Consider the following 27093-nt stretch of genomic DNA (forward strand, 5'->3'; position numbering starts at 1 on the left):
CGTCTTCATGAAATATTTTGGCGGGTTTGCGCAGTGGTTAGGGACAGTCAACATGTTGACTAGAGGACTTATATTCCCGATTGTCTTTGGTGGAACTTTGATTTTATTTGGCTTCGGATTTTATCACAGGTATAAGCTGATCGTCAACCCCGCTGAAAAAGAGGAAAGAAGGAAGTACAACATACAGCAGGCGCTGGAATTTCGTCGTAAAGTTCAAGAGAAAATTGACGAAAAGGTTAATCCTTGATCGCCAGCCTAGTGTAACCTGTGGGATCTTGAGGATTTAATTTAATTTAAGCGCAGGTCCAAACTTATATTTTAATCGACTTCTTTGTTTATTGAAAGTGAATTAACATGTTGATCGGTGGCAATTTGTAAAGGATATTATGGGAAAAACTGCATTTATAGATGACGGGTGAAGTGAAAGGAGCACAGTCTAAACGATGCTTGTCGCGTAAGAAGCAATCTAAATCTTGGAAATTTTCGAAAAATGATCACTGTCTAAATGAAACTGCCAGTGGAACTTACACAGCCCTCAGATCAAGACAATCAGCTCTCTCAAGTCCGAAAGAAAGTTCTAATCATTTAGCAAGTTTATCAGTGATAAATACTAAAGATATTGACTGTGTTGGTGATGATTACCTCAATGCTGAACTAATCGCAGGGGTGTCAGGAGAGCACACAACTGATGTGTTTAATTTTTGTGAGACTGAAGGCGAGGGTGATGATGGGAAGTCAACGGCTGTGGATGAGTTATATGGCAATAAACGCAAGAGGATTGACACTGAAGAACTTGAATCTGCAAGCTCTGCTCATGTGTTTAAGTTTAAAAGGACTCGCAATGCTGTAAATCTAAAGCAAGCTTCTTTGTGCCTCGAAAAATGCCAAACTTACAGATCCAAAGCTGTGAATCCAAAGGATGCTAAATCCACTAATGAGACTGACTTCAGAGATAATATCAAAACTTTGTCCTCAGAAGATGGTTCATTGCACCAGGTGCATGACAGTAATGTTGTTGTAGTTAACATTGTATTAAAAAATATGAATAAAGAGAATCTGGATAAAGAAAATGCAGATGAAATGGATACTGTATCCAATGAAGAAACTGCAAAATATAAAGAGCATTCTGATGAGAAGCAGAACTCTTCAAATGACAGGGTTTGCCCAGTCTGCAGTTTCAGCTTCATATCAGCAGAAAATTTGGATACCATAAACAAACATATTAATAGTTGTCTTGACAACTGTTCCGATAGCAGGGTCAAGGAACAAGGTTCACAAGAAGTGACTTGTGAAGGGATCGGAGAGGACTTGTATTTCTGTCAGCTATGCCAAAAGGATCTGTCAAGGATGAACTCACAGAGACGTCAACAACACTTAAACCGTTGTTGTGATCAGGCCAATGAAAAGGAAATACTTCAGTCAAATTCAGTTCCATCTCAGGCTCAATGTCCTATCTGTGGGAAAAGATTCAAAACACCAAAGGTTTTTTTGTATTTTTGGTGTTTTTTTTGTTTGTTTGTTTCTTATTGACATTATCATTTACAATAATTGTTACTGGGCTCATTGCAACTCTATTTGCCTTCACTTTGATTCACCTCTTCTTAGACAATCTCAATTTCTAATGATTGATTTTGCTAGTCACCAGATAACTACATGTAGCTTACAATGTAATGGCAGCACAAACTGCAACATCTGCTGAATAACATCATCCATCCTTTGAATATAATTATTGATTCTCTAAAGATGTCACTTTAGATTGTGGTTCTCTATTTGCTGCTGATATGTTCATGTTTCAATGCCTGCAGGCTCGCCAAATACATCTCAAGAAATGTGCTCAGCAGTACAATGTAGAGACGAATCAGCTGTTGGAGATTGTACGTTGGGAGAAACAGCAGGAAGACAAGACTTCTGTAACCACTGGGTCTGCGGAAAATGTGCTTCCTTCTAGGAATCTTACTGGAGTGAAAAGAAAAAGGAGAGGTACTGCAGTCAGGGGGTAAGAAATATGCATTATTCTCAACTTTCTCATATGGTATCAGTTTTTAGAATATTCCTTTTTATTCTTACAAATATCTGAGATGACACTTGCTTTGGGTAAGTGTCAGTAGACAGAAAGCTCTTGCCTGGCAGATTAACTGGTCAGCCCATGTTAATATGTCTACAAACTGACTAGAAAGTAGTTGACAAGATACAACATGTTAACTCAAATCCCATTATATAATTTTATTAAAATTGAGTAACAGAGACGGTATCTGTTGTCTTTCTGTATTTACACAACAGTTTTGTAGTGATTGTGGTGTTGTCTTTGCTACTTTCCAGTTATTTAGGTTTTCATTGAGAATTTTTAGTAGCACAAGAATAGTGTGAACAAAGAGGAGAATAATCTCAATCCTCTCTGACAATTAAAATTCAACTAAACAATTCTCCACTTTCCAATTCTAATTGCATGAACACCTAGCTATTTGAAGCTTCAATACATAGTGTAGTAGACTCCTCAGAACTATCAGAGTGCATTATTGGATGGAAAAACTGCTGAAATAGTAGTTTTTTCCTTCCATTTACCCTTGCACTCTATAGAGCGATTAAAATGGACCTTGGTAGAGAGAGTGATTTGAACCAGTTTTTTTTCTTCCCTTAGTGACTTTGATGAAGAAACTCAGCTTGCTTTGGCTTTGTCAGCATCCATGGCCCCACCCCTACCCCCACAGGCACAGGCCAAAGGTGTGAAGGGAAAAGGAAAGAAGATGAAAGGGTAAGAACTGCTAATAAAGGCATATTCATCACAAATAAGTTGGATTAATTTCCCAGGAGAAAGTCAATTTACACAGTGACTTATTTTGTCTTAATGTTTTCCACTAATGTATGTTTTGTGTTTCCTTAGTGGTAGTGAACTGCCAGCATTGTTGCTTAGAGATGATGAAAGTGCTCAAAGAGCCGTTATGATGAGAGCAGCTCAGGTTCTTTGCACAGGAGTATGTTTTATTTTATTCCATTTTTTTAAAATCAGAAATTGCTGTACAACCTAATGAGTTTTGCACCCTGGGGTGACATTAAGTTATTTTGAGTGATTGTTCAGGTGAGGGTAGTCTGTTGTCAGTGATTGGTGACTCTTTGAAAGTTTGAGTGGAAGTCATCATCATAGTCAAGTATTGGGTCATACATATCAATGATATGATATTTTATCAGAATTTAATCAATAAATACAATGAGAGATGAAGATGAATACTCACTCATTCACTCATTTGCATACTCATCCAATGTTTATGATAGTCAGTAATAGGAGTAAATCTCCTCCTTGCTTTCATTTTGATATTTGGTCAAACATTAGAGAACATTGAAAAAGTTAACAATGGTCTGATTATAACATGAAATCCTAGTATTTTATATTTTCTTTTGTATACTCTAAAGGAAGAAGTTGATGAGGAGGATGAAATATCATGCACTCCTGCTCTTGCTCCAAGTCGATTAGCTCAGAATATTCCAAGCAATCAACTTCTACCTGGCAAAGAAACACTACAAGAGCATCCTACTACTTTTGCAAGTACATCAGAGACCATCAACATGATTGGATTAGATTGCAGTACAGTAGAAGGCAAGCACATGTGTGCAAACAGTGGAAATAATGCTGTCATAATGAAGGAATATTTTGCCTCTGTTGATCCTTCACTAAGCAGATCATTTCTAAATGTTTTATATGCTGGTGAAAACAATGACAGTAACCCATGTCAACCAAAGGTAAGTTCTCAATTTTATTTATTAATTATTTTTTTTTTGCTCTTTTTACAAAAATTTGTTCAGTGTTTACAATGAGCATTTGCCAGTGATACACTGCCCTAATTTTTCAAAGGCTTTATGTTCAGTTTTTGTATTGTGATGTAATCTTGTGCAGTTAAAGTACCAAATGTTCCACTTTGTTAAACAGGCACCAACTTCCAGTCCACTTTGGTCATTAGCATCCACAAAGGACCAGTCCTATCAGGAATTCTATGTACAAGGCCTCTTGCCTCCTGCTTCACCAGTTCAGAAGAATGTTTCCTGCAATACTTTTCATGATCAAGTTGCTGCAAATGCTGCCACTAAAGAGGAGACATCAGGCCCTGTGCCATGTGAATCAAACATGCAAGTGTCAGGAAATCCAAATGGAGTTGGTGAATGTGAAGAGATAACACCGTCACAAGCTATGAATGTACAAATGTTGATGGATCTTTGTGGTGATGATGACATGTCTAAAGTTTTAGCAAACCCCCAGCAGATGGTAACAGCCATGGGTTTCTGTTTTGATGAAAAAGAGAATCTAAATATTCATGAGGTAAAATGTGATCATTTGTTCAACCCTGAACAACAGTTTCCTTGCCTGTGAGAAAATGCATTTATTAACCATTTAAGCCTTATATTTTCTTTTTGTAACATCTTTTGGAATCATTGACCAGGTCTTGAGATAAGTTATAAATGTTTACTATTCCTGCAATACTGTGAAGTGGCATGGAAATCTTTGTTATCTTTCTTCTCTTGATTAGGGAACTCATATGGTCCCCAGTGGAGTTTCAAAATTGCTTCAAGATTTATCATCCATGGTAAACAACTCATGGCTTAGTGATGTTGTTATTAATCTGAAAGATGGTCAAAAGTTGATGGCACACAGCTTTATTTTGTCCCTCAGATCCAATGTTCTTTCACAGGTACATGTCCCATTTCTATTTCATTAATAATGATTTAATGCAAGAGACCTCTAGTTGCTCTCTTCATTTGACTACTACTAACTGATAGAGTTCTTATATGTGCCTACATGTCTAAGAATACAAGATTTATACACTTAAGTATTTTTTTTTTTAAGTGGAAGGTCATTTACACTTAACAAAAACATACAAACAAATCCATATTTGCCTGAGAGGTTGCGCAAAAGAATTCATTTGAATCTACCGTTGATTCACAATACCTTCTACTTTGCTTTAGATGTTGGAGGAACAAAGATCTGGATGTAAAGATGGAGGGCTTCTTAATCTACAGTTTGAGGAAGTTGAACAATTTATTTTCGAAGTTACGCTAAGGCACATTTATACTGGTGAGGTCATCATCCCTGAGCATTGTGCATTGGGTGCCTTAACAAATTTGGCTGAAAGGTAAAACATTACAAAACGTACTTTACAAAAACATTTCAGCGGCAGGGATACGAAAATATTTATCTAAAATGTTTGAATTGTTTTACACTGTTTGTTTGTAGGCTTGAACTGCCATGCCTTCTGAAAGCATGTAAGGACACTATGTTTCGGTTAAAGCAAGCGCAAGAAAATAAAGATGGTGATGAAATTAGTGATTGCGTCGTCATTGATATGAAAAAATTTGAGCAAGATATTGAGCAAGTTATTTGGACAAGTGATCAACACAACGATTTCGGCTTGGATTTTCAAACTCCGCGAGATGAAGAACAGGAAGGTACAACTGACCAGTTAAACGATGAAGACATCGAAGAAATAATGATTTTCCAAACTCAATCACTTCAAAGGGAAGGGAGTGAAAATTTGAAGGAGAGCTCGAAAAATCCATTAAGCCTGAATGAACAACAGTCAAGCAAGACAGAAGCAGATTTGACAGGTAATTATCGAAGCAAGTCTGTTGAAGAAACATCTGTGGAAGATTCAAATCCTTCTGCGTCTAATGGAAAAGAAAGTAAGTTGCAAACACTCTCCAGAGATGATAATCCGTCGTATATTACTATTGAAGGTAGTGATGCGTCACCTAATCTTCCTGAAGAAGATGATTGGTCACGTAGTCCTGTCAAACAGACAGGAAAAAAATTGCATGATGATGCTGAGAAAGGAAAGAAGTTCCAATTTAATGGCTCGTATGCAAGAGAAAGTATCGTTGAGGAAGATATAAGTACCAAGAGGGAACATTTATCCCTTCCAAACGAACAAAGGGGAAATAAACTACTTCACGATCACTATACATTGACAGAGTCTTGCGAGAATGATACGTTTTCACCTGACTCTTGTAACAAACCTGTTACAGGCGGAGAAACAATCAGCAACCCGGACGATGTCGAGGTACAGCGGCATGGGATAAGACAAATTTGTACACTTGAATTGGAACAGTCCGTTGATAGTAATGACAAATTACGCCTTCCTGAGGAATTTTTGGAAATCGATGTTAATGTGGATAATTATCCCGAGAATGCCGATATCTATAACGTGTCTACAGATCTGTTAAATGATGCAAATCAAGTCAATCATGATGACGCTGGGGAACCAGATGTATCAGGTGAACCAGATGTATCAGGTGAAATTCAACCAAATTGGTACCAAGATCTTAACATTTTGGAGGAAAGCTGCAACAAGCCTGGCTGTGTAAATGTGTTTGTACTGGAAGAGGAAGAGAAGCGGGAAAAGGAAGACTTGCAGGGGTCCCCAGGGAAGGTACCTTTGTCAGACAATGAGGAAAGTGAGGACGACACTGTGGAAATAGCTGCAAATGAATCGATCACATTGATCAGCGACAATGAGGAAGAGGTTTGTTGTAGTGTGTTATTTCAATTCTAGAACTTAGAGTAGTGTCTTTAGGAGCAGTCATCGCAAGAAAGTAACGAACAAGTTATGTATACTCATCTTCGAGAGCAATTCGTTTCCGTCAGAGTCGTGTCAGAGTCGAAGAATACACATTTAATGCAGTGGGACGAACACGTAAGCACTTTGTTCCTCTTCTGACTTTATTTTCTAGTAAGTAAAATAGAAGCTTTCTTTGCAGTGGCTGAGTACCAGAAATGAGTAGTGGTTAGATTTTTATATCCTTCAAAAAGATTTGTTCGACAGTAGATTGCCCCCTGATTTTGTGATATATCATTTCTTGGCAGTATTGATGACAAATTTGTTCAGTTCGTATTTGTGCATAATGTAATTTCTAGGTCCTCGATGTGTCTCCTCGAAAAACTGATGTGACTATCGTCCCAGAGACACCTCATGGATGGGGAAGCACCTCAACTAAATTCCTATCAACAACCTCTGTCAGTGAAGAAGACGATGTCATTGTAACTGGTTCCTCTCCGTCCAAATCACGTAGACAATTGAGCGAGGAAGCAAACCAATTTCTGTCCAAACTAAGACAGCGTGCAGAACGTAGTATAGGAAATAAGCAAGTGAAAGAAAAGTCAAGACGCAATGGTGTGACTAATAAATCTTCGGTAAAAATATCAGCCAATCGTTTAACGACCACAGAGAAGTCTCTTGGGAAACGAGACAACCTAGGTGAACCGACTTCATTATCAGGAAATGTAGAGACTTACAATGTCTCACCAACACGAGTGACCTTGTGGGGTACCATGTCCGCTAGTGTTTCCCCAGTGCGAACTCCCCCTAGGGGTTCAAAATCCCTCAAAGGCTCTGAGAACAGTAGTTGCTCGCCTGGAAACCTCAACGAAGAGTGTGTTTCAGAAGGGGTCGAGGTTGGAAATTCTCCTTCTGTTTCCCCATTTATAGACGATGACGTAGTGCAGACTTCTGAAACTTGCAAGAAAGCAAAAGATAAATTGACATGTCCTTCAGAGAGAAAGGAAGTTTCAGGGGAAAAAGAATTCGAATCCATAGGACCTATCAATGGTGAAAACATAGAATTTAACGGAGATGAGCTAGATGATGGCATTTATCGAGACTTTCCTCTGTCAACTTCATCTTCTCCTGGCAACATTATGTCGCAGCCAGTCCCCTCGCCGAGCTATTATTTCTTTGATGCTGTTTCGTCTCCAGACTCCCCAGTACCTTGCACTTCCCCTCCATCACAACAGATCGCCTTATCACCTGATCTTGACTCGCCCAGTCTTCCAGTTGATTGGAAGTCATCAGCAGCCACAAGAGGAATGGGTTCTAGTCCACAATCACAATCTCCAGTGTCGCCTTCCGTTTGTTCATTTAGCTCGCATCATGCGTTCAGTCGACAATTAGAGAATGAGAGGAACCACTCTGTGAAAAAACTGGAGTTCGAACAGAATTCAGATGACAAGGAAAAGCCACGAAAGACAGAAGTGGTGAAGATTGATCTTGACGTGCCATTGAAAGAGAGACTAAAGGCCGCACGTGTTGGTGGAACTAAAATGTTCTTTATTAGCGATGCTGATGAAGGTGACAGCGATACAGACAGAGTTGATAGTTATACCAGAAATAAAGACAAAAGCGGTGATGAGCAAGAAAAGAACTCCTCGGCTAAAGAGGAGCAGCAAACAGAAAGCGTTTCACTTGGTGACGAGTTTGATTCCTATGACGATGGGGGCTTCAATGTTGACATTGATGAAGTAAACAAACTTGAGGTCTTAAATGTTGATAGCGATGTAAAAGCAAGGGAAAAGCGCCATTGTGATAAAGATGTAAAGGAACACAATCTGTTGGCGCAAGTGGATGCTTCAATGACGAGTAAAGGCAAGAGGAAAGTTCCTTCAAGTCAAGGAAGAGTCCGAGATAGTGATAGCAACAATGAAGATGATGAAACTCCGTCAAAGCGTAGGAAAAAGTCTCACATTAAGTCAAACAAGCAGGTAGAACAGAAGGCGAAACAACCAGTAACACCCATGCCGAACTACATCGAGATGGCCACCCCAGTATTAAAGGTAACAACTTAAACAAATTCATTACTATTAAGAGATATAATAATTTAGACTGGCTCATATCCAACACAGGTTTAGGATCATGTTCAACATGTGCTTCACGAGTGCGCAGTGATGTTGTCACTGGCTCTAGTAAGCTTAGACTCTCAGATTATTTTAACAAAGAAAAGTAACTACTTATGTTTTTGCTTATATTTTTTTGTAGAATGAGCTGTATAAGTTTGGTGTTCGTGCTCTCCCGAAGAAAAAAATGATCTTGAAGCTTAAAGAGATCTATGATTACACACATCCAAGTAAGGCAACAGTCTCTACAGTTAACAATAGTTGCTCAATTTTAATAATAACGTGACCCTTGTAAAAGGTATATCCGTTTTAGTACGTTCCCTTCTCTTTGAAAGATGAACCACATACACAGGGGAGTAAAACATCGCTTCCTATTGATGGAGTTGAAGAAAGTGGAAATGCAAGCAGTGATAACAGGTGAGAACGTTTGTGTATTGCTACCGTCAGTGAAGATAAATATTTTTCTTACTCCCGTGTAGCGTACAGAGTTTAACGTCATCCAGAATACTTAACATTCCCACATCATTCCCAATCAGTCCCGCTAGTAATGTACTGTGTGGAACTCGACTGCCATAAATGGCTTAACGTGTGTTCACTTCCTTGCTCCCGGTAATTTTTTATTGTGGGACTTTAAACCATTTCAAGTGCTGAACAACCTCACTTTCAAAATCGGGTTAAACGCAAAGCCTTTTTTGTGAAATTAGTTTTATTTGCATAAGGGTTAAATAATGTCTTCTTATCAACTTGAAAGCGCTGCACTTACCTGCGCGTTGAAGCAGATGCTTTGTTAATGTTCCTCTGGGATATGGCCTATTGTCTTAGGGAATTAGTTAATACTTTTTTTTTGTCTTTTAATTTTTCTCCAGCCGCACTGTATAATCTTTCATTTTGTGTTTGTTTGTTCAGTGATCAGGAGGATACAGAATTTGGAGACTGCACTACTCTGATTGAAGATGACGTCATAACAGCATCTCAGCAGGTACAAATCTTCTCGAAAAGTTGAAGTTGTGATGCTTGATAACCCAATTGGAATAAAACGCCCTTGATTAACAAGAATATCTTACAACTGATTATAACTAAAGATATCGCGGAATGGAAAGTTTATAAGTTTGAAGGAAATGAAGCTATATTTTGTTAAAACATAGAGATGACTATGTCAGTGTTTCCAACATTTCCAATTTTTTCCCTTTCCTAAAAGATCAACGGAGGAGATCTGAGAGAGAAGCTGGCTTGTTACATCCGTGATAACAAAGAGCTCTACCAAAAAGTCTTACAGTTTCAGGTAAAGCACAGAGATCTCTAAAGGGAGAGTTGTTCAAATCTTAATAAGCCTTAAGTTAGAGATGTTACGAGTCAATAATGTTATTCTCACTCTCAGTTGTTGAGATAAAATTTTCAGATTTGACTTTCTGTTGAGTAAGCAGTTGATTTTTATATCATCTTCTGGTTCTCCTGCGCGTTATTTTTCGAGCGCGGAGGGAGAATTAGGGACGTATCTTTCCTAAGTTTTGAAAAGAGCGGAAAAGAGAACTGGTCTCACCACGCGCATATTTCATGTGGCACTTGTCTGTTTCCTCACAGCCACTAGAGTTAGCTTCACTGCATCAACAAATTAAATCTGACGGCATCAGTTGTTCTTTGGGAAAACTTGTGGATTTCCTCGACCAGCAGGTGAGAATATTCGTAATAGTTTGCCTCTGATTTTCTTTGTAGAAGAGCTGAGGATTGTATGTATTTGAGATCTACAAACTTTTGATTTGCAATATAAACCAGTGAGAAGCATACAAAACAAACTTGTTACCTTTGAATGTGATGGGGAAATTTTTGTCAAATTTTATGGCTCACTTTTCACGGAGTTAAGAAATATAGTTAGTAGGAGTGGGATTGATGTGTGATACTTATGTCGCATTTACAATAAGTCTAATGATGAGATTCTTTCTGTGGGTTTTTTCTATCCTGTTTCCTGTTTGTGACTTTAGAAATGGTTGTATTTCAGTGCATCACGTTCACCACTGCTGGTTCAAGACAACCAAGGAGACGAGGAAGAAAAAAGAAGTGAAAATTAGGTTATGGATGAGAACAGGAAAAACCAATAGAATCATCAGTCAATGTTAATTAGCCGGAATTTAATAATTTGTTTTTATTTGATTTCGTGCTGTTAATTGCTTTGATACCGATTGCTAATATGTGGGCGCCCTAAAAAAACCTTGAGATCATGCTCATGTTATTAATCAAACCTTGTAGTACTCTGCAATGAAACAAGGAAAGTCTCTTAATTATTCTTGTCGTTTTCTTGATCTTGATTGGTTGAGATTATGGAAAAAAACGTGTAGGTCGTCAAAAACCCAATCGAAAGAAAGAGACCTACAGGATGGTTGTATAGCCGGATAATTAAGAACAACTCCCCAAGTCTTCTTGAATGGTAAATGATTAGGGTTCTTGTATTTCCTGTTGGGATAAGTGAGAGAAGTGTAGAAAGCATCTGTTTTGTCTAAATATACTCAACAAAAAAGACATTTCGAAAGTCGAAATTTGGCCAGGAGCAGTATAGTCCACCAAAGTTTGCACGTGTAAATATTCAAACCTAGAAATACTGTTTCGAATTCGTTACTTTTCATAGTACAAGTGAAATCCGTTGTTTTGTGCGAAAAAAGTTATCAACTGATCAATATTAATAAAAGCGTTGACACAGTCAAGTCACGTTTCGCTTGTATTTGCATTTCATTTGAAGCATTATTAGTTACGAAACTTCATCACTGAGAAGTTGTCTTCACTTCTCATTCTTCAGTTGAAAGAATTCGATTCTGCGAGTTGTAGATCTTATAATTTAAATATACACGCTATGCGCTTGTTAAGGCTTCAGGTAAGACAGGAATAAGAAACATACTAACAACGATTCTTCTACAAAGAGCTGATATTGTAAGGTATGTGTTTTTTTCATTTTCTAATGTAAATCTTCAAAAAGGAATGGCAGGTTTTGTTATTATATTGCGCAAATTTATGATTGCTCCTCTGGAAGAGAAGTTTGAATTATTTCAATTGATTCATTTAACATTTCAAAAAGTGCTTCAGATTTAAAACGTATTTCGCATGTAAACGTGGCATGTACAAATTTGAACGTGAGAATAGTTGCATGAAAACAAGAAAGTTCCTTCCTGTTTTGACAGTGGTATTCAAACCGATAGATGACAAACCATGGAAAAGAAATTCTGAAATTAAAGTTACCCTTCTTTTGATGAAAATTTGATCACCAGAAAGCGTCTGCTAAGTAAGGGTGGTCGAATGGGAACTTAACTGCTTTTAGTTTTTAACTGTGTTGGTTCAAAAGTAGGTTGACACGCGAAGTTAACGGGAATGACAGTTGGCAAATCTGAACAGTTTGGTTTGACACATTTTTCCTGTAATTCTTTATTTTTCGTTTTCGCGCTCACACGGTTGAAAGACAACGGCAGGGAGTTAAATTTTCTGCAGTTTGCCTTAAGCTTTTTCATTTCCCCCAATATTTCACTCCGATTCAGCTCTTATCTTTCCGTGCTCCGAGACAGAAATTTCTTCGCGCGAATCATCGAGAGCTCACTCTTTGATGCTGACCAGGTGTTATTGCAGGCCCTATCATAAAAGAACAACAAATGCACTGAGCAACAGGGAATCCATAGGAATGCGTGACGTGCCCGTGGGTCCTAGCAAACAAACGAAATAATTTCCCTGATACATTTTGTTGCTTGGTTGATCTGATGGTATGCGGAGTAAACAAAAAGAACACGCACGCTCTGTAGTCTATACTGGATGCGGAATTCGCTTTACTGGCCAAGCATGTTGAGAAATAACTCGGTAGCAACAGGTCCGTAAATGAAAACTAATACACGCTTCACGGAAATGTGCAAAGGACTGCGGTGTGTGTTGTTCGATCCAAGATGACCAACTTAAAGTTAATCATTCACTAATAGGAGGCATCAGCGAGTTTGTTAGGGAAGATGGAGAGAGATCTAAGGACTCTAAGAAGATCGAAGGTTTGTTACGCTTAAATACTTTGCCATCGTTAAACACTGATAAATAGAACATATGTATCCATTTGAATTACAAACTTCATGTTCTTGGAATTCATTCCGTCTGATAACATGGATGCTCTTCTATTCAACTGGAAATATTTTGATACGACATGGCTGTGATTTCACAAATTCATTCTCAGGAATCGATAACAATTTCACTAATTTCAATTTAACTCGTCTAGTTAACTGTTATCACCCTCGAGATGTTGCGTAGGCGGTGAAATTAACACTCGCCTAATTTTGAACCAGTTTATAAACTTGAGTGATGTTGACGTTTACAGAAGGTCAGACTCGCAATAAAAATTACCTGTTATATTCATGGGAGTCAATAGCTGTGTTGTCTGTGTTGACAACACAGGTGAACTCCACGGGATCTTAACCGACCGCAATTGCCCGCTGTTGACAATCTTATTTGATTGATTTGAGAATGAGTGACTCGTCAAACACTTAACTCAACTTTCTGATCGAATTGCGATAATGTTGTGGTTTTAATCATAAGGATTAATCTCTTTTTGTAGCAAACCGAACGGGTTTATGAGCGTGCAAGGAAAGCAGAAAAAGATATGAATACAAAATTTGCATTTGTTAAGTTGGAAACTTGTATTGTACTTTTTAGTCCTAATAATCTACAGTTAATGAGTCGGTGCGAGATGAGATCTGATTTCAGTTCCTTTTCAACTTTTTCATGTATATTGAAGTTTACTTATTGTGCTGAATTCAATGTGTATCTATACTATTCTTAATAGACAATTATTTTAGTTGAAGTAAACAATTTTCAGGCGGTGATTATAGGTAATTACTCAAGAAGAATTATTTCTTCTTTGCTCTAAACCCTCCTACACACGTGTGTTGACTTTAAGAAGTAGTGATCTGTTTATGTCAGAAAAACCAGCTCTGTGAACTTTGACATTAAGCAATGTTTTGAGAGTAGGATGTAAAACACTTGTTTGTTACTTTGTGTATGTGTGACAGAAGTGTTCAAGTGATTGGAAAGGTACAAGTTGCATCCCTTCTTGTGGAGCTTTATATGTTCTTTTTAATCGCCTTGACTGTTTGTTAAAATTTCAGCTTATGAACTATTCAGAGTTTCGTGTAATGACCACAGCTCTTGAAAAGTACTACAAAGATGTAAAAATTGCAATTCTGACAGGAAAGAGAGATGCTAAAGATTTGGATTTGAGGTATACCTTTAGATGTAATGTGCCACTTTTATAAAGCATATATTTTGCCTCATTTAGAATATTATTGTCCGCTATTACTTGGAGTTGGTAGAGGTCTAGTTAAAAAACTAGAGGATACCAATAATTATATTCTTAGATATATTTTAGGGTGTGGAAAGTTTACACCATACAATCATTTATTAAATATGGCTGGTGAAAAAAGGCTAGAAGAAAGAAGAAAATTCCAGGCCCTAGTTTTGGTATATAAATGTATTCATAAAGAAACTCTAAGGTATATAGAATAATTTTTTTTAAGATTAAAATCTGTAATTATAATTTAAGAGGGTTGGGGACACTTTTAATGCTACCCAATTTCAATCTAGAACATAAGTCATTCCATTTTTAGCAGCAAAACTTTGGAATTCGTTACCAATGTATGTTAGAAATGTCAAGGATATTTTTACTTTTAAATGTCTTTTAAAGAAGCAAGTTTTTAGTTAGATTTAAGAATGGTAACTTTAAACTATTTCTTTCTTTTTAACATTTTTCGTTCCATGCATGTTTTAATGAGTTTTTATCACTCCTAGATGTAGAGTGGGTAAATAAAGTATTGTTACTGTTGTTATTGTTGTTGTATACATACCTATGAATGGACAATTTATCCAAGCCAGTTAGTTTGTGTAAACTTAACTGATAATTTGTTCCAGGCAAACTATTATAATTCTTGAACGAAATGATTAATGAATACAAATTAAATTAAGTTTAAATCACCTTGCCCTGAAGTCCATTTGAACTTACAACATCTGCATGATATTTTTGATGTTACCTAAATATTCCCTTGCAGGCCCTATTTATATGATGAAGGAGATCCATATGATAAACCCTTTTATGGAACGTTGTTGAAGATGCTCTCTGAGGTGGCAACGTAAGTTTGATGTGTTGGTACATATTTGATCTTAGAAGAGAGCTGTGTAGTTTGGTCGTAGAGCATAAATATGGATTTATTAAAAACAAATGTGGTAGTGTCTCCAACTAGAATCCCTTCTGCCCTCTTCTAACAACCTTTATTCTGTATAATTTACAGTGTCCATTTTTCTACATGAATTGAAACCTTGTCCTGATTCATTATGTTGCACTGCCAGAAAATGCATTAAACCCTTGTGCTTTCTTTCCCTCCTCAAATTAATTTCTGGGTTACAGATTATCAACAGGAAACTCTGAGTGAGAGAGTATCCAGCTTTTTGATACACATAGAGCTGAAATTGTGTCTTACCATCACTTAGTGCTTGCTGTACAGGCTAGCTTTGGTTCAAGTACAGATGAAGTACATACATACCCCATAAACAGTGTTAAAACGGAAAAGTCTCTGGGTTCATTGCTGTTTTTAACTGTTAAAACTTGTAGGTCAAAGTATTTTGAGAAGCAACATGAGGATTTGTTGAAGATTTACAAGTGGTACAAGGCAAACAAGAAGTTGATTACATCACCACCTGTATGTTAAAATCTTATGTATTTCTTTGACTTTTTTGTGGAAAATGTTTTATATTATATGTTGATAGAGAATAAAAGCAGTTGCACTCTATCCCCTCTACTCCTTCATATAAATGTTAGTTATGCTCTTTGTCAGACAACAGCAGAGGAGAGATAAGTTTTTGAGATGAGGTTGGCTCAAGGAGAGGATAGAGGGACAAGTATTGACTCCCAATGTTGTTGTAGCTGTTTACAAGAAATGGAAGGTTCATGGAGTACAGGTCATAAGTTCAGTTATAGCTGAATTTTTATTGAATTTTTTTGTCTTAATTAAAACCAGAAAGTTCCAATTCCAAACCCTGAGAAGAGTGACAGGAATTCTGATGGTCAGGACAGCTTGGATGAAGATGATGAGGAGGAAGAACTGAAGGCACTCACCAAGATTCCTAAACTACATCTGAGACCAAAAACAGCACCTTCAGTTGAGAGCCGAATGGGAGCTAGATATGTGACTTGGAATGAGGCCCAACAGCAGAAAGGTCCTAAAAGACCTTCATCAGGCTCAAAACTACTTAAACATCATAGGGACTTTGGGAGTAAGGTTAGGGAAAGATTACTTTTGTCTGTCACTTTACAGAGTATAGGTTATATTTCTGTAGGGTAGTAGCTAAGTTGTTGTCTTTAACCTTTTTCACATAGCCCTGAGATCTTGGTCTAAAGTGTTCAAGTTATTGGCACATTTAAAAAGTTAAATGATGTGTTAGAGCAGGATGTTGACAGCAGATAATTAAATTTTTAAGAATTTGCAGGATTCTCTTACAAGAAGCCTTCATATCATTCCTTACGGACCACACCCAAGTGATAGCTCTTATTTAGAACATGGTTATGTGCCTGGTGGATATTTGTTAAGGCCCGGTACTGCACCACCCATGCTCAGGAATAATAAGGTTTGTTAACTCTTTGGTCAGTCAATACCATAAATGAGATGATAGCTCCAGGTAAATTAATTTCATGTTTTGTTCATGGTAGTTATTACTGGAACATTTATAATTCATTATAAAAATTTTTTAATTCTACTGGTACTTTATGTTTTCTGACTGCACATTGCCTGTTTGAAAGGGCACCAAATAGTTTAGGGTAAGAAAAGTTACAAAGTCATTGGAAGTTATTGTTTAGCTCTTCATCATAGTCTTTTTCCAAGTAAGAGTTATCCTTTGATTGAAAATAAGTGTAAAATGAGCATCTATGGTCATTTTTTTATTTGCAGACAAAGGTAAATTCAGATATGCTCAAGTCATTCATCCTCAGACCAGCAAGCAGCAGTTCAGCCCCATACTCTTCACCGATGATTTCACCCCTGTCTTCACCAAGGGACTCTCCTGTTCCTTCAAGGTGTGAGCTGTCTTCAAATTATGAATTTCTATTTTCTAGAAATATATAGCTTATTATGACAAGGGGTCAAATGTACATTACCAAGTTGTTTCTTGTGCCAATTGCCAATTATTTTCCCACTCAAGGTCAATCTCTTTCCTTATTGAAATACCATCCCTAGACACTTCACTTATGTGTTTATCTTAGTAGAACCAAGTCTCCTTTGACAGCACATTACACTCCTGACATTGTTAAAGAACCTTCCGTAAAATTAGCTTCTGGTATCGTGAGAGACAGAAGTAATTATCCAGCTATAGAGGAGGCAGAAATGAACAGTGAAGACAAGACGAACAGTAATAACGAGAAGACTTCTCCTCCTGTTAATTGTTCAGAAAAGGATGTCATACTGAAAAATTATACTCCCATGCAATTGGAAGAAATTCTAGAACATCAGAAAAAGGAGGAGAAATTATTAGAGGAGCAGCACGAGTTACTACAGAAAAAACTCTTACATGACTATGATAATTACATCAAAGACTCGGGTGCAGCCCAAGAGAAACAAGTTGATTTAGAAATTGTCAATGGAGATTTGAGTGTGAAGAAACGATCTACACCACAAGAGGAAAGAAAAACTATGAAACCCACTCCTGTTGGAACTTATGACCTATCTGAACCTGAAGTAATACCTAGTTATTCCATTATGTACTCTGGATCAAGTACAGGTACGCTGGGAGGGGTAGGTGGGTTGGGGCTGTGATGACTCAGCATGTCTGTAGAGAGAGAAAACAGAAACATTTCGTGCCACACAAGGCTAGAGGGGCTTGAGGTTAGTGTCTGCCTCAGATTTTGGGTTCTTCAGGTTTCTAGGATTTTCACAGACGCGAATTAGTTTGACCTCCCCCAAGGTGACCATGTGACATGTATGGAATTGCTAAGTGGAGAAAGATGTATTTCAAAGTGGTTTCTTTTATTCCTTCTGATTACATAACATTCAACCATGAATAATCTTGTTTAGCAGTTTTAGGTTGAAATTAATTTTTCTTTGGTTCCATTAAAAAAGCACCCTGGGGATGTTTTAAGTGACGTCAAATATTTATTTTTTGACCGGACAAAACTTTATTGATAGGGACAACTGTTGTAAGCGCTTGCTTGTAAGTTGAATTTCTTACGGTTTCTGTTCATCTTCACTTTCGTAGCCAGTAACCAAAGTGGACATACATCAGAAAATAGCCATCAGTGGAGCAGTAGAAGTGCAGTCAGACATCTCAGACATGCTACAGTACCTCCACACAACAAGTATGCTCCTCAAATTAATTCTCTTTCTAAATCTCCAAAGAAAGAACTTTGAATCAGTTTTTTTTTCTTCTAGAGCCACTCTGCCAATGCTACCCAAGTTCTCAGCAAACATACCAAGTATTCTAACAAATTTTTTCTCTGTTACCTTTCAGCGCACAGGAAGTAATCAAAGTAGATGCAGTCCTTGGAATGGTCACACCTATAGGGATGCAGATGGAGTACGACCGGGAGAGGGTGAGTACATTTGCCTTTCGGTGTTTTTGTTTTATAAGTTGTGGAACTTAATTCTTTTATCCTTCAAATGCACACGTTCAATTGTAGGTGAATGGCCAAAAATTATCATCATGTCCTCTGCAGCCAGCCAAAGTAGTTTCTGTGGAAGGTTCTACAAAATCTTCTGCCCATACCTCGGTTGATGGAGACTTTTTGGCCGCTCCGGTCCCCAACGGTAATAACCATTCTAAAGTGGAGGACGGGCATAATAACCCTTCGCAAACCGCATGTGAACAGGAGACATTATCTCCGGAGAATTCGTTCACCTCATTGGGGTGAGGTTTGTTCCTTTGTGTGTTAAAGTATTGGTGAAAATTTTATAAAAATTATGGACACACATTTTACTCTTTTTACCGAGAAGGCGCATGTTTTATGGTGGCGATTGCCTGTTCGAGCCGGTCAATTGGTAAAACGGAAGGAAATAGCGTAGTAACATAGTCGGGTTAAAGTACGCGACCCGACCCAAACCGCTCTCTTTTTTTATTTACGGCATGAGTTAAACACGACAGAAGAGTAAAATGTCTCTTCATCGGTAAAGAACAGTTTAGACCAGCCAATCACAAGGCGGGCTGCGAGAATAGAACATGTTCTGCGGACACAATGTTAGTTTTACTTTGTTCGACGAAATTATCTCGAAAACGTAAAGGGGGTGCAATATTAGTGATGTCCTGACAATTGATTTGGAGCGAAAGTCATTTGAGATATCAGATCAATGATAACGTTTCCTTTACAGAATAATCTTAATTCGATAGCTGTATAGAAAAGCGAACCTCAGGAATTTAGCGAATGACACCTTGTTTACACAAGCATATGTATGAATTAATTTTTTCATTATAAGACTTTTTCACGCTTTCACAAGATTCTAATTATCAAACCTATCCTACTCCTAAGATGGAAAACATACCAGTATCACTGAACACTTTATCTGTTTATAAATTGCCGTGGGTTGAGCCGTGTACAGTTCATAATAAGCGACCTGTATCCTGTCCTTGTCAGAGATTCGATATTTGTGATACATCGACCAGGTAAACTACGTGCTAGCTCATTACAGTGTTTTTCCCAATCGGATTGTTTGGCATGTGTGATATGTTTGCCGTGATTTTTACAGCGTTACTCTACCGTCGTGGTCTTGTTCAACTGAAGCAAGGAAAGGTTTATTTTTGCCGAGTATTGCAAGCTCACATTCCGAAAAACTCCATCGTGAACTTCAGAGGTAAAGTGTTTGATCGAAGGATAGGCGCAGTTCATTTTTGTGTATTGTTTGTGAAGCGACATTCTATGGGTTTGAACGAAATAGCGTCTTACATCTGTATGTAAAAAAGCGAAAAAGTCGTTGGAGATTAGAAACCCTGTGTGGTGGCAACAATTATCGCCAGTGTTTTCATGGACATAACTACGTACGTGCCCTGAACTCGAGTGTTTAGTGCATGTTACAACTAACCAACATTAAGGTCACAAATACTTCACAGTCATATTTAGCCATTGTCTCATCAGAGTAACTCAACTTTTTACATTGTGTTCTGTCCAGTAACTCTGTGAATTTCATTTTCGTTGCAGCGAATTTTTTACAGTAAGTAAAGGGTCGGCTCTTTCTTTGGTTTCGTCAGTTGCTGGCGCTCTACGCTATATCCCGAGGTTTTATGCAATTAAACAGTTAACAGCTAGGTGATTGTTGTATCCATTTGGAGGAATGATTCACCGCCCACATGAATCACAATTTCATTTCTGCGGGGTACTTAACATGAACTTTCCATTATTGCCATTTCACCATGGTGCTTTTGCCTTTTAACAGACCGGCGTCGGACACATCAGATAACAGATCCATTGAACTCAAATATAAGGAACCGGAGCTGATTCCCGAGAGGACCCCAAGAGATTACACTGTACACTTCCCTCAGGAAAAGTCTCCAGAATCAATAACGATAAAGAGCTACAGGACTTCAGGACCAGTCGTACCGGATTCTATCAGATATCAGTAAGTCTTACTGACAGCCTTTATCACGGGATCAAAATCGAAACTCTCTGAGGTGCTCTCAGTACCCATATGTTTCGTCTTTAAAGAGAATGTGCAGTTGATTAGCTTGTATACATTTTCCCCTTATACTCGATGGCTGGTTGGATTAAAATACTTGAACCTTTCTAGTCAATTTTTCAGTGCGAGAGACACTTTTGTTGAACTGATCAGGAAATAGTTACCGGCTTGTGTGATCTACAGTTTGAACTATGCGGGGAGTTTTTGCATATTCGAGGACATATATTGTATCGAAACATTTAACTTTCGGCGGTGTTAGTTCATGAAGTTCCAACAATTTTTCAGGATTTCGTAGAAACATTTATTAACAGTCTTCTTAAGGTCCATTGTGCTCAAGTGCGGCACGAAAGTGAGATTTACGTTGGAAAATGGTACAGATCTTTTAGTTATTACCTGAGGCAGGATGTTCGGAACAAAACACAATAAACTTGTGATCTTCTGTCGCTTTCTTCTTTGTAGATGGACCGACGATGGATTTGGTAACAGAACATACCTCAAGAAGCTTAAGTAAGCGCAAATATTCAACAACTACTAGTCACAACAGTATCATTTTTTCATTCCATGATATAGTTTGCGTAATAACCCCTCGATGACTCTGACTTGTTATTCGGTAGGGGACCGACATCTCCGCGCAGTTCCAGAAAGAAACTTCAACAGCCGACCAATCAGGTGACAATGCCCACCGGTAGCCGCTCATTGGACAAACGAACTCTGGCCTCCCTTGTGGTAGTCAGACATCTTGGTGACGCAGATAGAAGAAACATGTAAGAATGTTTTACCCTCGATAATTTCTGCGAAAAAAATTTTTTTTGTCTCACGATGATCTGATATTTTAACACCTTTTTTTACATCCTTGCAGTGATTGCATATCAGGGCCACAGGGAGGAAAGCTTATTTTGGGTCCGGCGGGCACCGAATCCGATAACATGGATTACGCCTACAATCTGGAGTACCTCTCTTTCTGTCAGCCTGTGGGCCCCAGGCTCGGTAAGTTAAGGGCTAAACCAAGATCCTTTGAATGCATGAATTTATCCTTAGCACTAAAAAACTTTAACTGAGTTTTTAATGCTGGGTCCTTCTAACAGGCGAAAGTGAAAACCCGTCAACAGTAAACTGGTATTTACAAGGAGAGCATGGACTTTACCGCGAGACATTTAAGAGCCAAGCGGGACTGATTAGGTACGAGTAACAGCTCGTGTTTTAGCTGTGGAATGGTAATGCTAAACGCTTGTGTTCGTGATCTCACTTTACCGCCAGACATTTAAGAACCAAGCGGGACTGATTAGGTACGAGTAACAGCTCGTGTTTTAGCTGTGGAATGGTAATGCTAAACGCTTGTGTTCGTGATCTCACTTACGTACAATTCACTCACATACGCACGTAACTTACGCAAGTAGTTGGTATCGCATCACCAGCGCGATCAGGAGTACACGCTTCTTGATTTTCTCATAATCACCAATGCACAACCCCAGGCATTTGATTTTGTCAGCCTTTCATTCAGTTTATATTCGAAATATTCAAAATTGACTCCAGTTGCGATCTAGGTGAATGGCATAATGCTTCTCCAACATACTTCTCTGAGCCAAGGGGTTTCTCTTAATATATTTTTGTCTCGTTATTTTAGCGATGATCTGAAGTCTCGTCGTACTGATGTACGAATTCCTAAAGACAACTCCCTCATGGTTAAAGGCCGACATTTTGGTGCCGCAGATGAACCCAAACAAAAAGAAAAATCGACCTGGGAACCACAGGAGTTGTCATCACCGTCCACTATCAGCTTGGACAGCGGTCACAGCAGCGTTACCACGAAAAGTAAAGGTTCTAAATTTACTTAAGACTTTGTTATCCATTCCTGATAACAAATTAGGGATATTTCGATTATTAAGCAAACAATTACTGAATACCCCAACCCCGTACCTTTTGTTCCCTCTAGACACATTACGTCCCTCGTCACCAGCTCTTTTATCTCCACAAGTCCGTTCGTCTTCACCGGCCTCGACTTCACGTAAGGTGATCCCTATCCCCACAGCCAGTCGCTCGTCCAGACCATCCTCTGCCCGTAGCACGTGCAGTGCACATGGTGCGATAAACACTTCCAACTTTTCGGTGCGGGACTTTAAACACTTTTGTTGGGATGAAGAGGTAAGTCTGCTATCTATGACAGTACCATTGCAGAGTAACACTGTTCTTGCCTTTTTTTAATACCCTTAGAAAGCCAATTTTGTTACGGTCATGATGTTTCAGCCAATTCGAGAAAAATGTTTCAGTAATTGTGTGTCGTTCATCCTAGAAAGTCGTCTAATCGAGAATTGTGATTGGTTCAAATTGAGTCCAATTCACTCTGTAATCAGACCAGTGATTAACAGAATGGAATGATCGTGAAGCGGGAGTTAAATTATGAACAGAGCTGGACAAGGCAAAATCCGGCCACTAATTAGTCCAAACCATAACAGAATTACAGAAACAAAGTTCCCTTCTGTTTGACAAATTCATGAAAATAACAAGATAATTTGGTTTTATCAAGTTAGTTCATAATATAAAAAGGTTTTAAATTTGACGTGTCGAGCGTTAGCTCTTCGCCATAGTGAAACGTAGTAGTTAACTTTTATCCACGAGAAATGAACACAGAAGTTTACTTTGGAACGCGCGCAAATGACGAATATTATCTAATTATAATTGTATGACGTATAAGCTGTCTTACTGCACTGTCCAGTGACCTGTCCAGTGACATTCATGACGCATGCGCTATCCACTTACTGGTCAAGTTAAGCCGTTACTAGCCAATCACGTTTGATAATTTTTTTATAGTTTTGATTAACTGCGTTCTGTACATTTTTCATCACAGTACTTGCTAATGGACGACTACATAAGGCAAAGAGAAGTCTGGGCCGCCGTTAATATTCAGCGGTTAGTGTTGCATTAAACGAGATCTGAAACGTTAATCTTTACACCTAAACTCCTTTCATATGTTTTAATTCTTAAGAGGTGATCTATTTCTTTCTCCCAAGCAGCAAGTATATAACTTCAGCTATAAGAGTTTCTAGCAGTTTTGTATTGTTTTTGTTTTGTTTGACTATTCAACTATTATGACTTAGTGAAGATGTGGCCTCCCTTAAATTCTTCCCTCTGATCCTGCGCCTTTTTTCCTTCAGTTTAACCGTATAATTGAACTTTCCTCATTATTATAAAACATTGCATGTGTCTTTTCTCTATGCCACAGGATATTCCGAGGTTTCATCGGAAGACAGTATGCAAAACAGCTGAGAGTAGCAGACATTGAGAGGCAGAGAAAGGCAGCGGTTATGCTACAAAGGTTGGTCAACAGACTTGTGTGACGATAACAGCAGCTCCATATGAAGCAGTAACTCTTTAAAATTTCTTTTGGAAACTTATATTTACCAAAACTTTTCATATAAATTTACCGACGAGGATTAGCTCAGAGTAATTTCATGTTTGAATTATTTTCTGAGAAATGACAAACGAAGGATCTCTGTTATTCGTCAGCGAGTGTAAATTCATTCTTAGAAAGGAAAGGGGTGGTTGTAGTCACAAGTTAAAGATGAACATTCCCTCGTGTGATATATGACGGTGTATACCAGACAGGTTGGTGTTAACTTGTAAATGTTTTAAATTTGCAGTAACTTTCGCGGATTTCTTGCCCGGAAAAAGGTAATGGAGCAGAAAATACAAGAATATAAACCAAGTTCACGTGACCTGGAATGGGCTCGAAAGTACAAACAGGATCTGAAAAAGAGGGAAGAGGCCAGAAAACAGAAGAATCAACATGCCATGTTTATGTGAGTCACACTTACTTTTGTATCTTGTGTTTGGGTCAGGTTTAGGGTTAGAGTTAGCAGGTCGCCGCATTCCGGCCTAGTTGTCCCACAATACCTCTCCCTGCAGTAAGGAGCGTATATTAGCGACCGCTCGTCTACTAATTAGGATAACGTTACCCGACTCTGTTCCTGAGAACAACTCAGTTCACTTGGTATATTGTGCATATTAATTATTTTGCAGGCAAAACAGAGAAGCTGACAAGCATGGGCAACAAATAAAACAAGTGCAGGCTCATCAACTTATTTTTGAGTAAGTAATGTTATTTCTTTCTTTTCTAATGATTATGTATAGAGCCACACCCTGCCTTTCAGTGAGCGTGGTAATAAACCATGGAAGTTGATTTCAAGTGACTTTATTAAGTTGTCTGTTGTTCTTTTTTCCAAGCGTGTTCCATCCAACACCTGAGGGTCCAACTAAAGCCCAAAAGAAAGCTGCTGCTGTCACCATTCAAAGGTCACGTATCTTTGTGTTAACCCTAAGCAATTTAGTTAGAAAGGTTAAGGAACTATGTGTGTTCTCCTTTTGCTCCACCTTCAAACTACGTTTTTTTTTCATTGCGATACTTTGCTTGCCGTCTTTAGGTATTTCAGAGGCTGGTTTGTTCGTCGAATGCTTGAAAAATCAAAAGCAAAGGTAATTATAAGTAAAAACGTTACCAAATGGTTTTTATTCGTGATTTCTTTTTCAGGGTGGAAATCTCTTATTAAGCTCCCACGGTCTATATGTCACGATGAACATCTTTTACCAAAAAATACATCCTGGAGAGTTCTGACGAGTATCTCAGTTCTTATATTTCATTACTTTCTCGGAGAGAAAAGCAAAAAAGCTTCCATTCCATAGATACCTTTACATTCTACTAATTGGGTTTTTCTGCCCTAAAGGCCTTGAAACGGACCTTGTCTTTCAACAAGTTTATTAAAGGTTACCAGGAACTTCTCTTCAGGATTCAAAAGCGATACGGTATAAAAGAACCAACAACTGCACTGGAGTTTAACGAACTGATGGAATATGTCGAGCGACTTAATAGTGAGTCTGTTATACTTAGATTGTGGAAAAATCTCCTAGTTTTGGTCTTATTATATTTGTTATCAGTAAAGCAGATTCTAAATATGCTTGGCCTAAATCGAGCGGCTGTCTGGTCCTCGATAAGTTAAATTCGTTGGCCATGTTATTAATTGTCAGTTAAACTAGTATTTATTAGAATTTTAGTTCTACATCGTTATCAGATTTTCCAATATAGCGATTTTAAATTTTTAGACACGATCAAATGTTGTTTTTTTCGTTTTCTAAAGCAAGTAATCAATTTTTTTCGAGACATTCTTTATTTTTATTATTTTTGCAGAGTACGAAGTAGCATTTGATAAATTTGCCACAAATGGTCTCTTGCAATATAACGACATCAAGGAGTTCTTCAAGTCTGTCGGCCATACTCCGTCCCAAAAGGAAATCGACGATGCTATTGAGCTTGTTACAAAAAGTAAGAGACCATTTCATGTAACGGGGGAGGGGGGGGGGGGGAGAAGGTTTACAGTAGATGATGTCAGATGTACTGGTAAACAGGTGTTATTGAAAATCCGGAATTACAACTGTTTGCCGTTGAGTCTTCTGATCATAAAGGAACTTATGTTACACTGCTAACAGTATAACACCTCTTTACGTCGCATGGGACTCTAACCTCAGCTTTTCTTGTTTCCCTCAGTGTCTGCCAAAGGTCGTGCTCTGACCAAAGCTGAAGCAGTAGAGGTATTATTTCAGATTTACGTTCCAAAAGGCACAAAAATGAAATTATCTGACGTTCGTAAATCTACTTGGCTAAATCCACTGGACGATGGAAGGGATGTTATGCAAATGTTGTCTAAAAAAGACTTGGAACAAACCAACCTATTGAAATGTTTGGAAGTTGTGGCTGGTGCAGGAAAGGAGAGCGATGAGATTCAGGACTTGCTTCGACCAGGATCAGCTGCGGCGAAACAAAACGACAAAAAACAACAAGGAAAGAAAAAATCAACGGCAAAAGCTCCCCGCAAAGCTATCTTGGCCCAGTATCCCATGCGGCCGTCAACACCAACTACAAAATCTCCTAGGCCTCCATCGGCAAAAAAGCCCAGTAAAAGATGAAATTGGTAATAACCCTGTTAACCCACGTGAGGGCAGATTGACCAACACTTCAGACGTAAAGAAATAGCATGAATATTGCTAAGAATTTTTAACCCTCGGCAAGGCGTGGCGACGTTTCCCATGCTGGCAGTTCAGACAACTGCTTGTTCTGCCTTTCTCCTCGCCGCAACATGCACTACGACGTCACAACCTGACTTTGGGACATCCAATTTTTCTCGATTTTTTTTTCTTTTTTGCAAGACAATACTCTGTACCCTCTTTGTACTTTTGTGCTTAGCATAGGCGTAGCCTGAATATTATGATTGATAAATTACTATAGAATGAGAAGAACTGAAATATAAAGAAACTTTTTTGTCATTACACTCTTGTTGTTAAACAGCAAATTAGACTGAAACGATGAAAAATAAAGATAAATTAAAATATTACACTGACTTGGAACGACATATTTTTCAACTCTTTACTAGTCTTTTGAAAGCACAGGCAAGGATCAAGGACGAAGGAAGAAGCCGAGAATGATCAAGAGTTTCTACCTTGACTTAACATATCCCATTTTGTTTTATCACATCTTTAGAGTGCCGTGACTATCGTAAAAGGAAAACTTTTGAAACTTGGGTAACCTTTTAGAATCACGTTACTGTCTTGCACTTGAAAGTTATTCATGTTACGTTGGTTTACTTCTCCTTGTAATCTGCCTTGATTCTGTCACGATGGGCTTCTTTTCTGTCCAGTAGTCGGGTCATCTTTGAGAAAATTTTCGACCGCTGAGAAATTTTGGGAACAAATATCATTTCTTTTAATTTAGGACAAGATAGGATCAGTTCATTGTCTCTTGTTGAG

At 38.2% G+C, this 27093-nt stretch overlaps 2 protein-coding genes across 6 annotated transcripts; both read left to right on the forward strand.

Moving 5' to 3' along the window:
• The first annotated feature begins 4 nt into the window (after positions 1-4).
• LOC131777706 (structure-specific endonuclease subunit SLX4) lies at positions 5-11329 on the forward strand. The gene is made up of 16 exons (XM_059094029.2): positions 5-1482; positions 1806-1996; positions 2639-2752; positions 2882-2972; positions 3409-3735; positions 3923-4309; positions 4518-4679; positions 4954-5120; positions 5222-6506; positions 6899-8590; positions 8793-8880; positions 8986-9067; positions 9557-9629; positions 9849-9932; positions 10232-10321; positions 10647-11329. Exons 1-16 carry the CDS (start codon positions 409-411, stop codon positions 10707-10709), a joined length of 5970 nt encoding a protein of 1989 aa, XP_058950012.2. The 5' UTR covers positions 5-408; the 3' UTR covers positions 10710-11329.
• Positions 11330-12343: 1014 nt separating this feature from the next.
• Positions 12344-26687, forward strand: LOC131777723 (uncharacterized). 5 transcript variants are annotated; one of them, XM_059094045.2, is made up of 27 exons: positions 12344-12660; positions 13768-13880; positions 14704-14784; positions 15264-15351; positions 15670-15930; positions 16130-16276; positions 16597-16721; positions 16908-17422; positions 17897-17996; positions 18149-18230; positions 18318-18544; positions 20062-20244; positions 20761-20808; positions 20916-21065; positions 21161-21288; positions 21387-21480; positions 21926-22119; positions 22235-22443; positions 23147-23208; positions 23522-23614; positions 23940-24098; positions 24319-24387; positions 24523-24591; positions 24720-24771; positions 25020-25164; positions 25481-25615; positions 25838-26687. In XM_059094045.2, the coding sequence occupies exons 1-27, from the start codon at positions 12625-12627 to the stop codon at positions 26254-26256; spliced, it is 3984 nt and encodes a 1327-aa protein (XP_058950028.2). In that variant the 5' UTR covers positions 12344-12624; the 3' UTR covers positions 26257-26687. The 5 variants fall into 5 exon arrangements, with proteins under 5 accessions (XP_058950028.2, XP_066017977.1, XP_066017976.1 ...); XM_066161880.1 differs by having other exon boundaries at positions 21926-22113; XM_066161879.1 differs by having other exon boundaries at positions 16911-17422.
• The last annotated feature ends 406 nt before the right edge of the window (positions 26688-27093 follow it).

The sequence above is a fragment of the Pocillopora verrucosa genome, chromosome 14, assembly GCF_036669915.1.
Source record: "Pocillopora verrucosa isolate sample1 chromosome 14, ASM3666991v2, whole genome shotgun sequence".
Taxonomy (NCBI): domain Eukaryota; kingdom Metazoa; phylum Cnidaria; class Anthozoa; order Scleractinia; family Pocilloporidae; genus Pocillopora; species Pocillopora verrucosa.

Bases quoted from the DNA above. Each gene is read 5' to 3' on its own strand.
- LOC131777706 (XM_059094029.2), top strand. From the start codon at position 409: ATGACGGGTGAAGTGAAAGGAGCACAGTCTAAACGATGCTTGTCGCGT. The intron at 1,483-1,805 runs GTTTTTTTGTAT...CAATGCCTGCAG, and splicing joins AAAGATTCAAAACACCAAAG to GCTCGCCAAATACATCTCAA. The intron at 1,997-2,638 runs GTAAGAAATATG...TTCTTCCCTTAG, and splicing joins AGAGGTACTGCAGTCAGGGG to TGACTTTGATGAAGAAACTC.
- LOC131777723 (XM_059094045.2), top strand. From the start codon at position 12,625: ATGGAGAGAGATCTAAGGACTCTAAGAAGATCGAAG. The intron at 12,661-13,767 runs GTTTGTTACGCT...TTAAAATTTCAG, and splicing joins GGACTCTAAGAAGATCGAAG to CTTATGAACTATTCAGAGTT. The intron at 24,388-24,522 runs GTAAGTAATGTT...CTTTTTTCCAAG, and splicing joins GCTCATCAACTTATTTTTGA to CGTGTTCCATCCAACACCTG.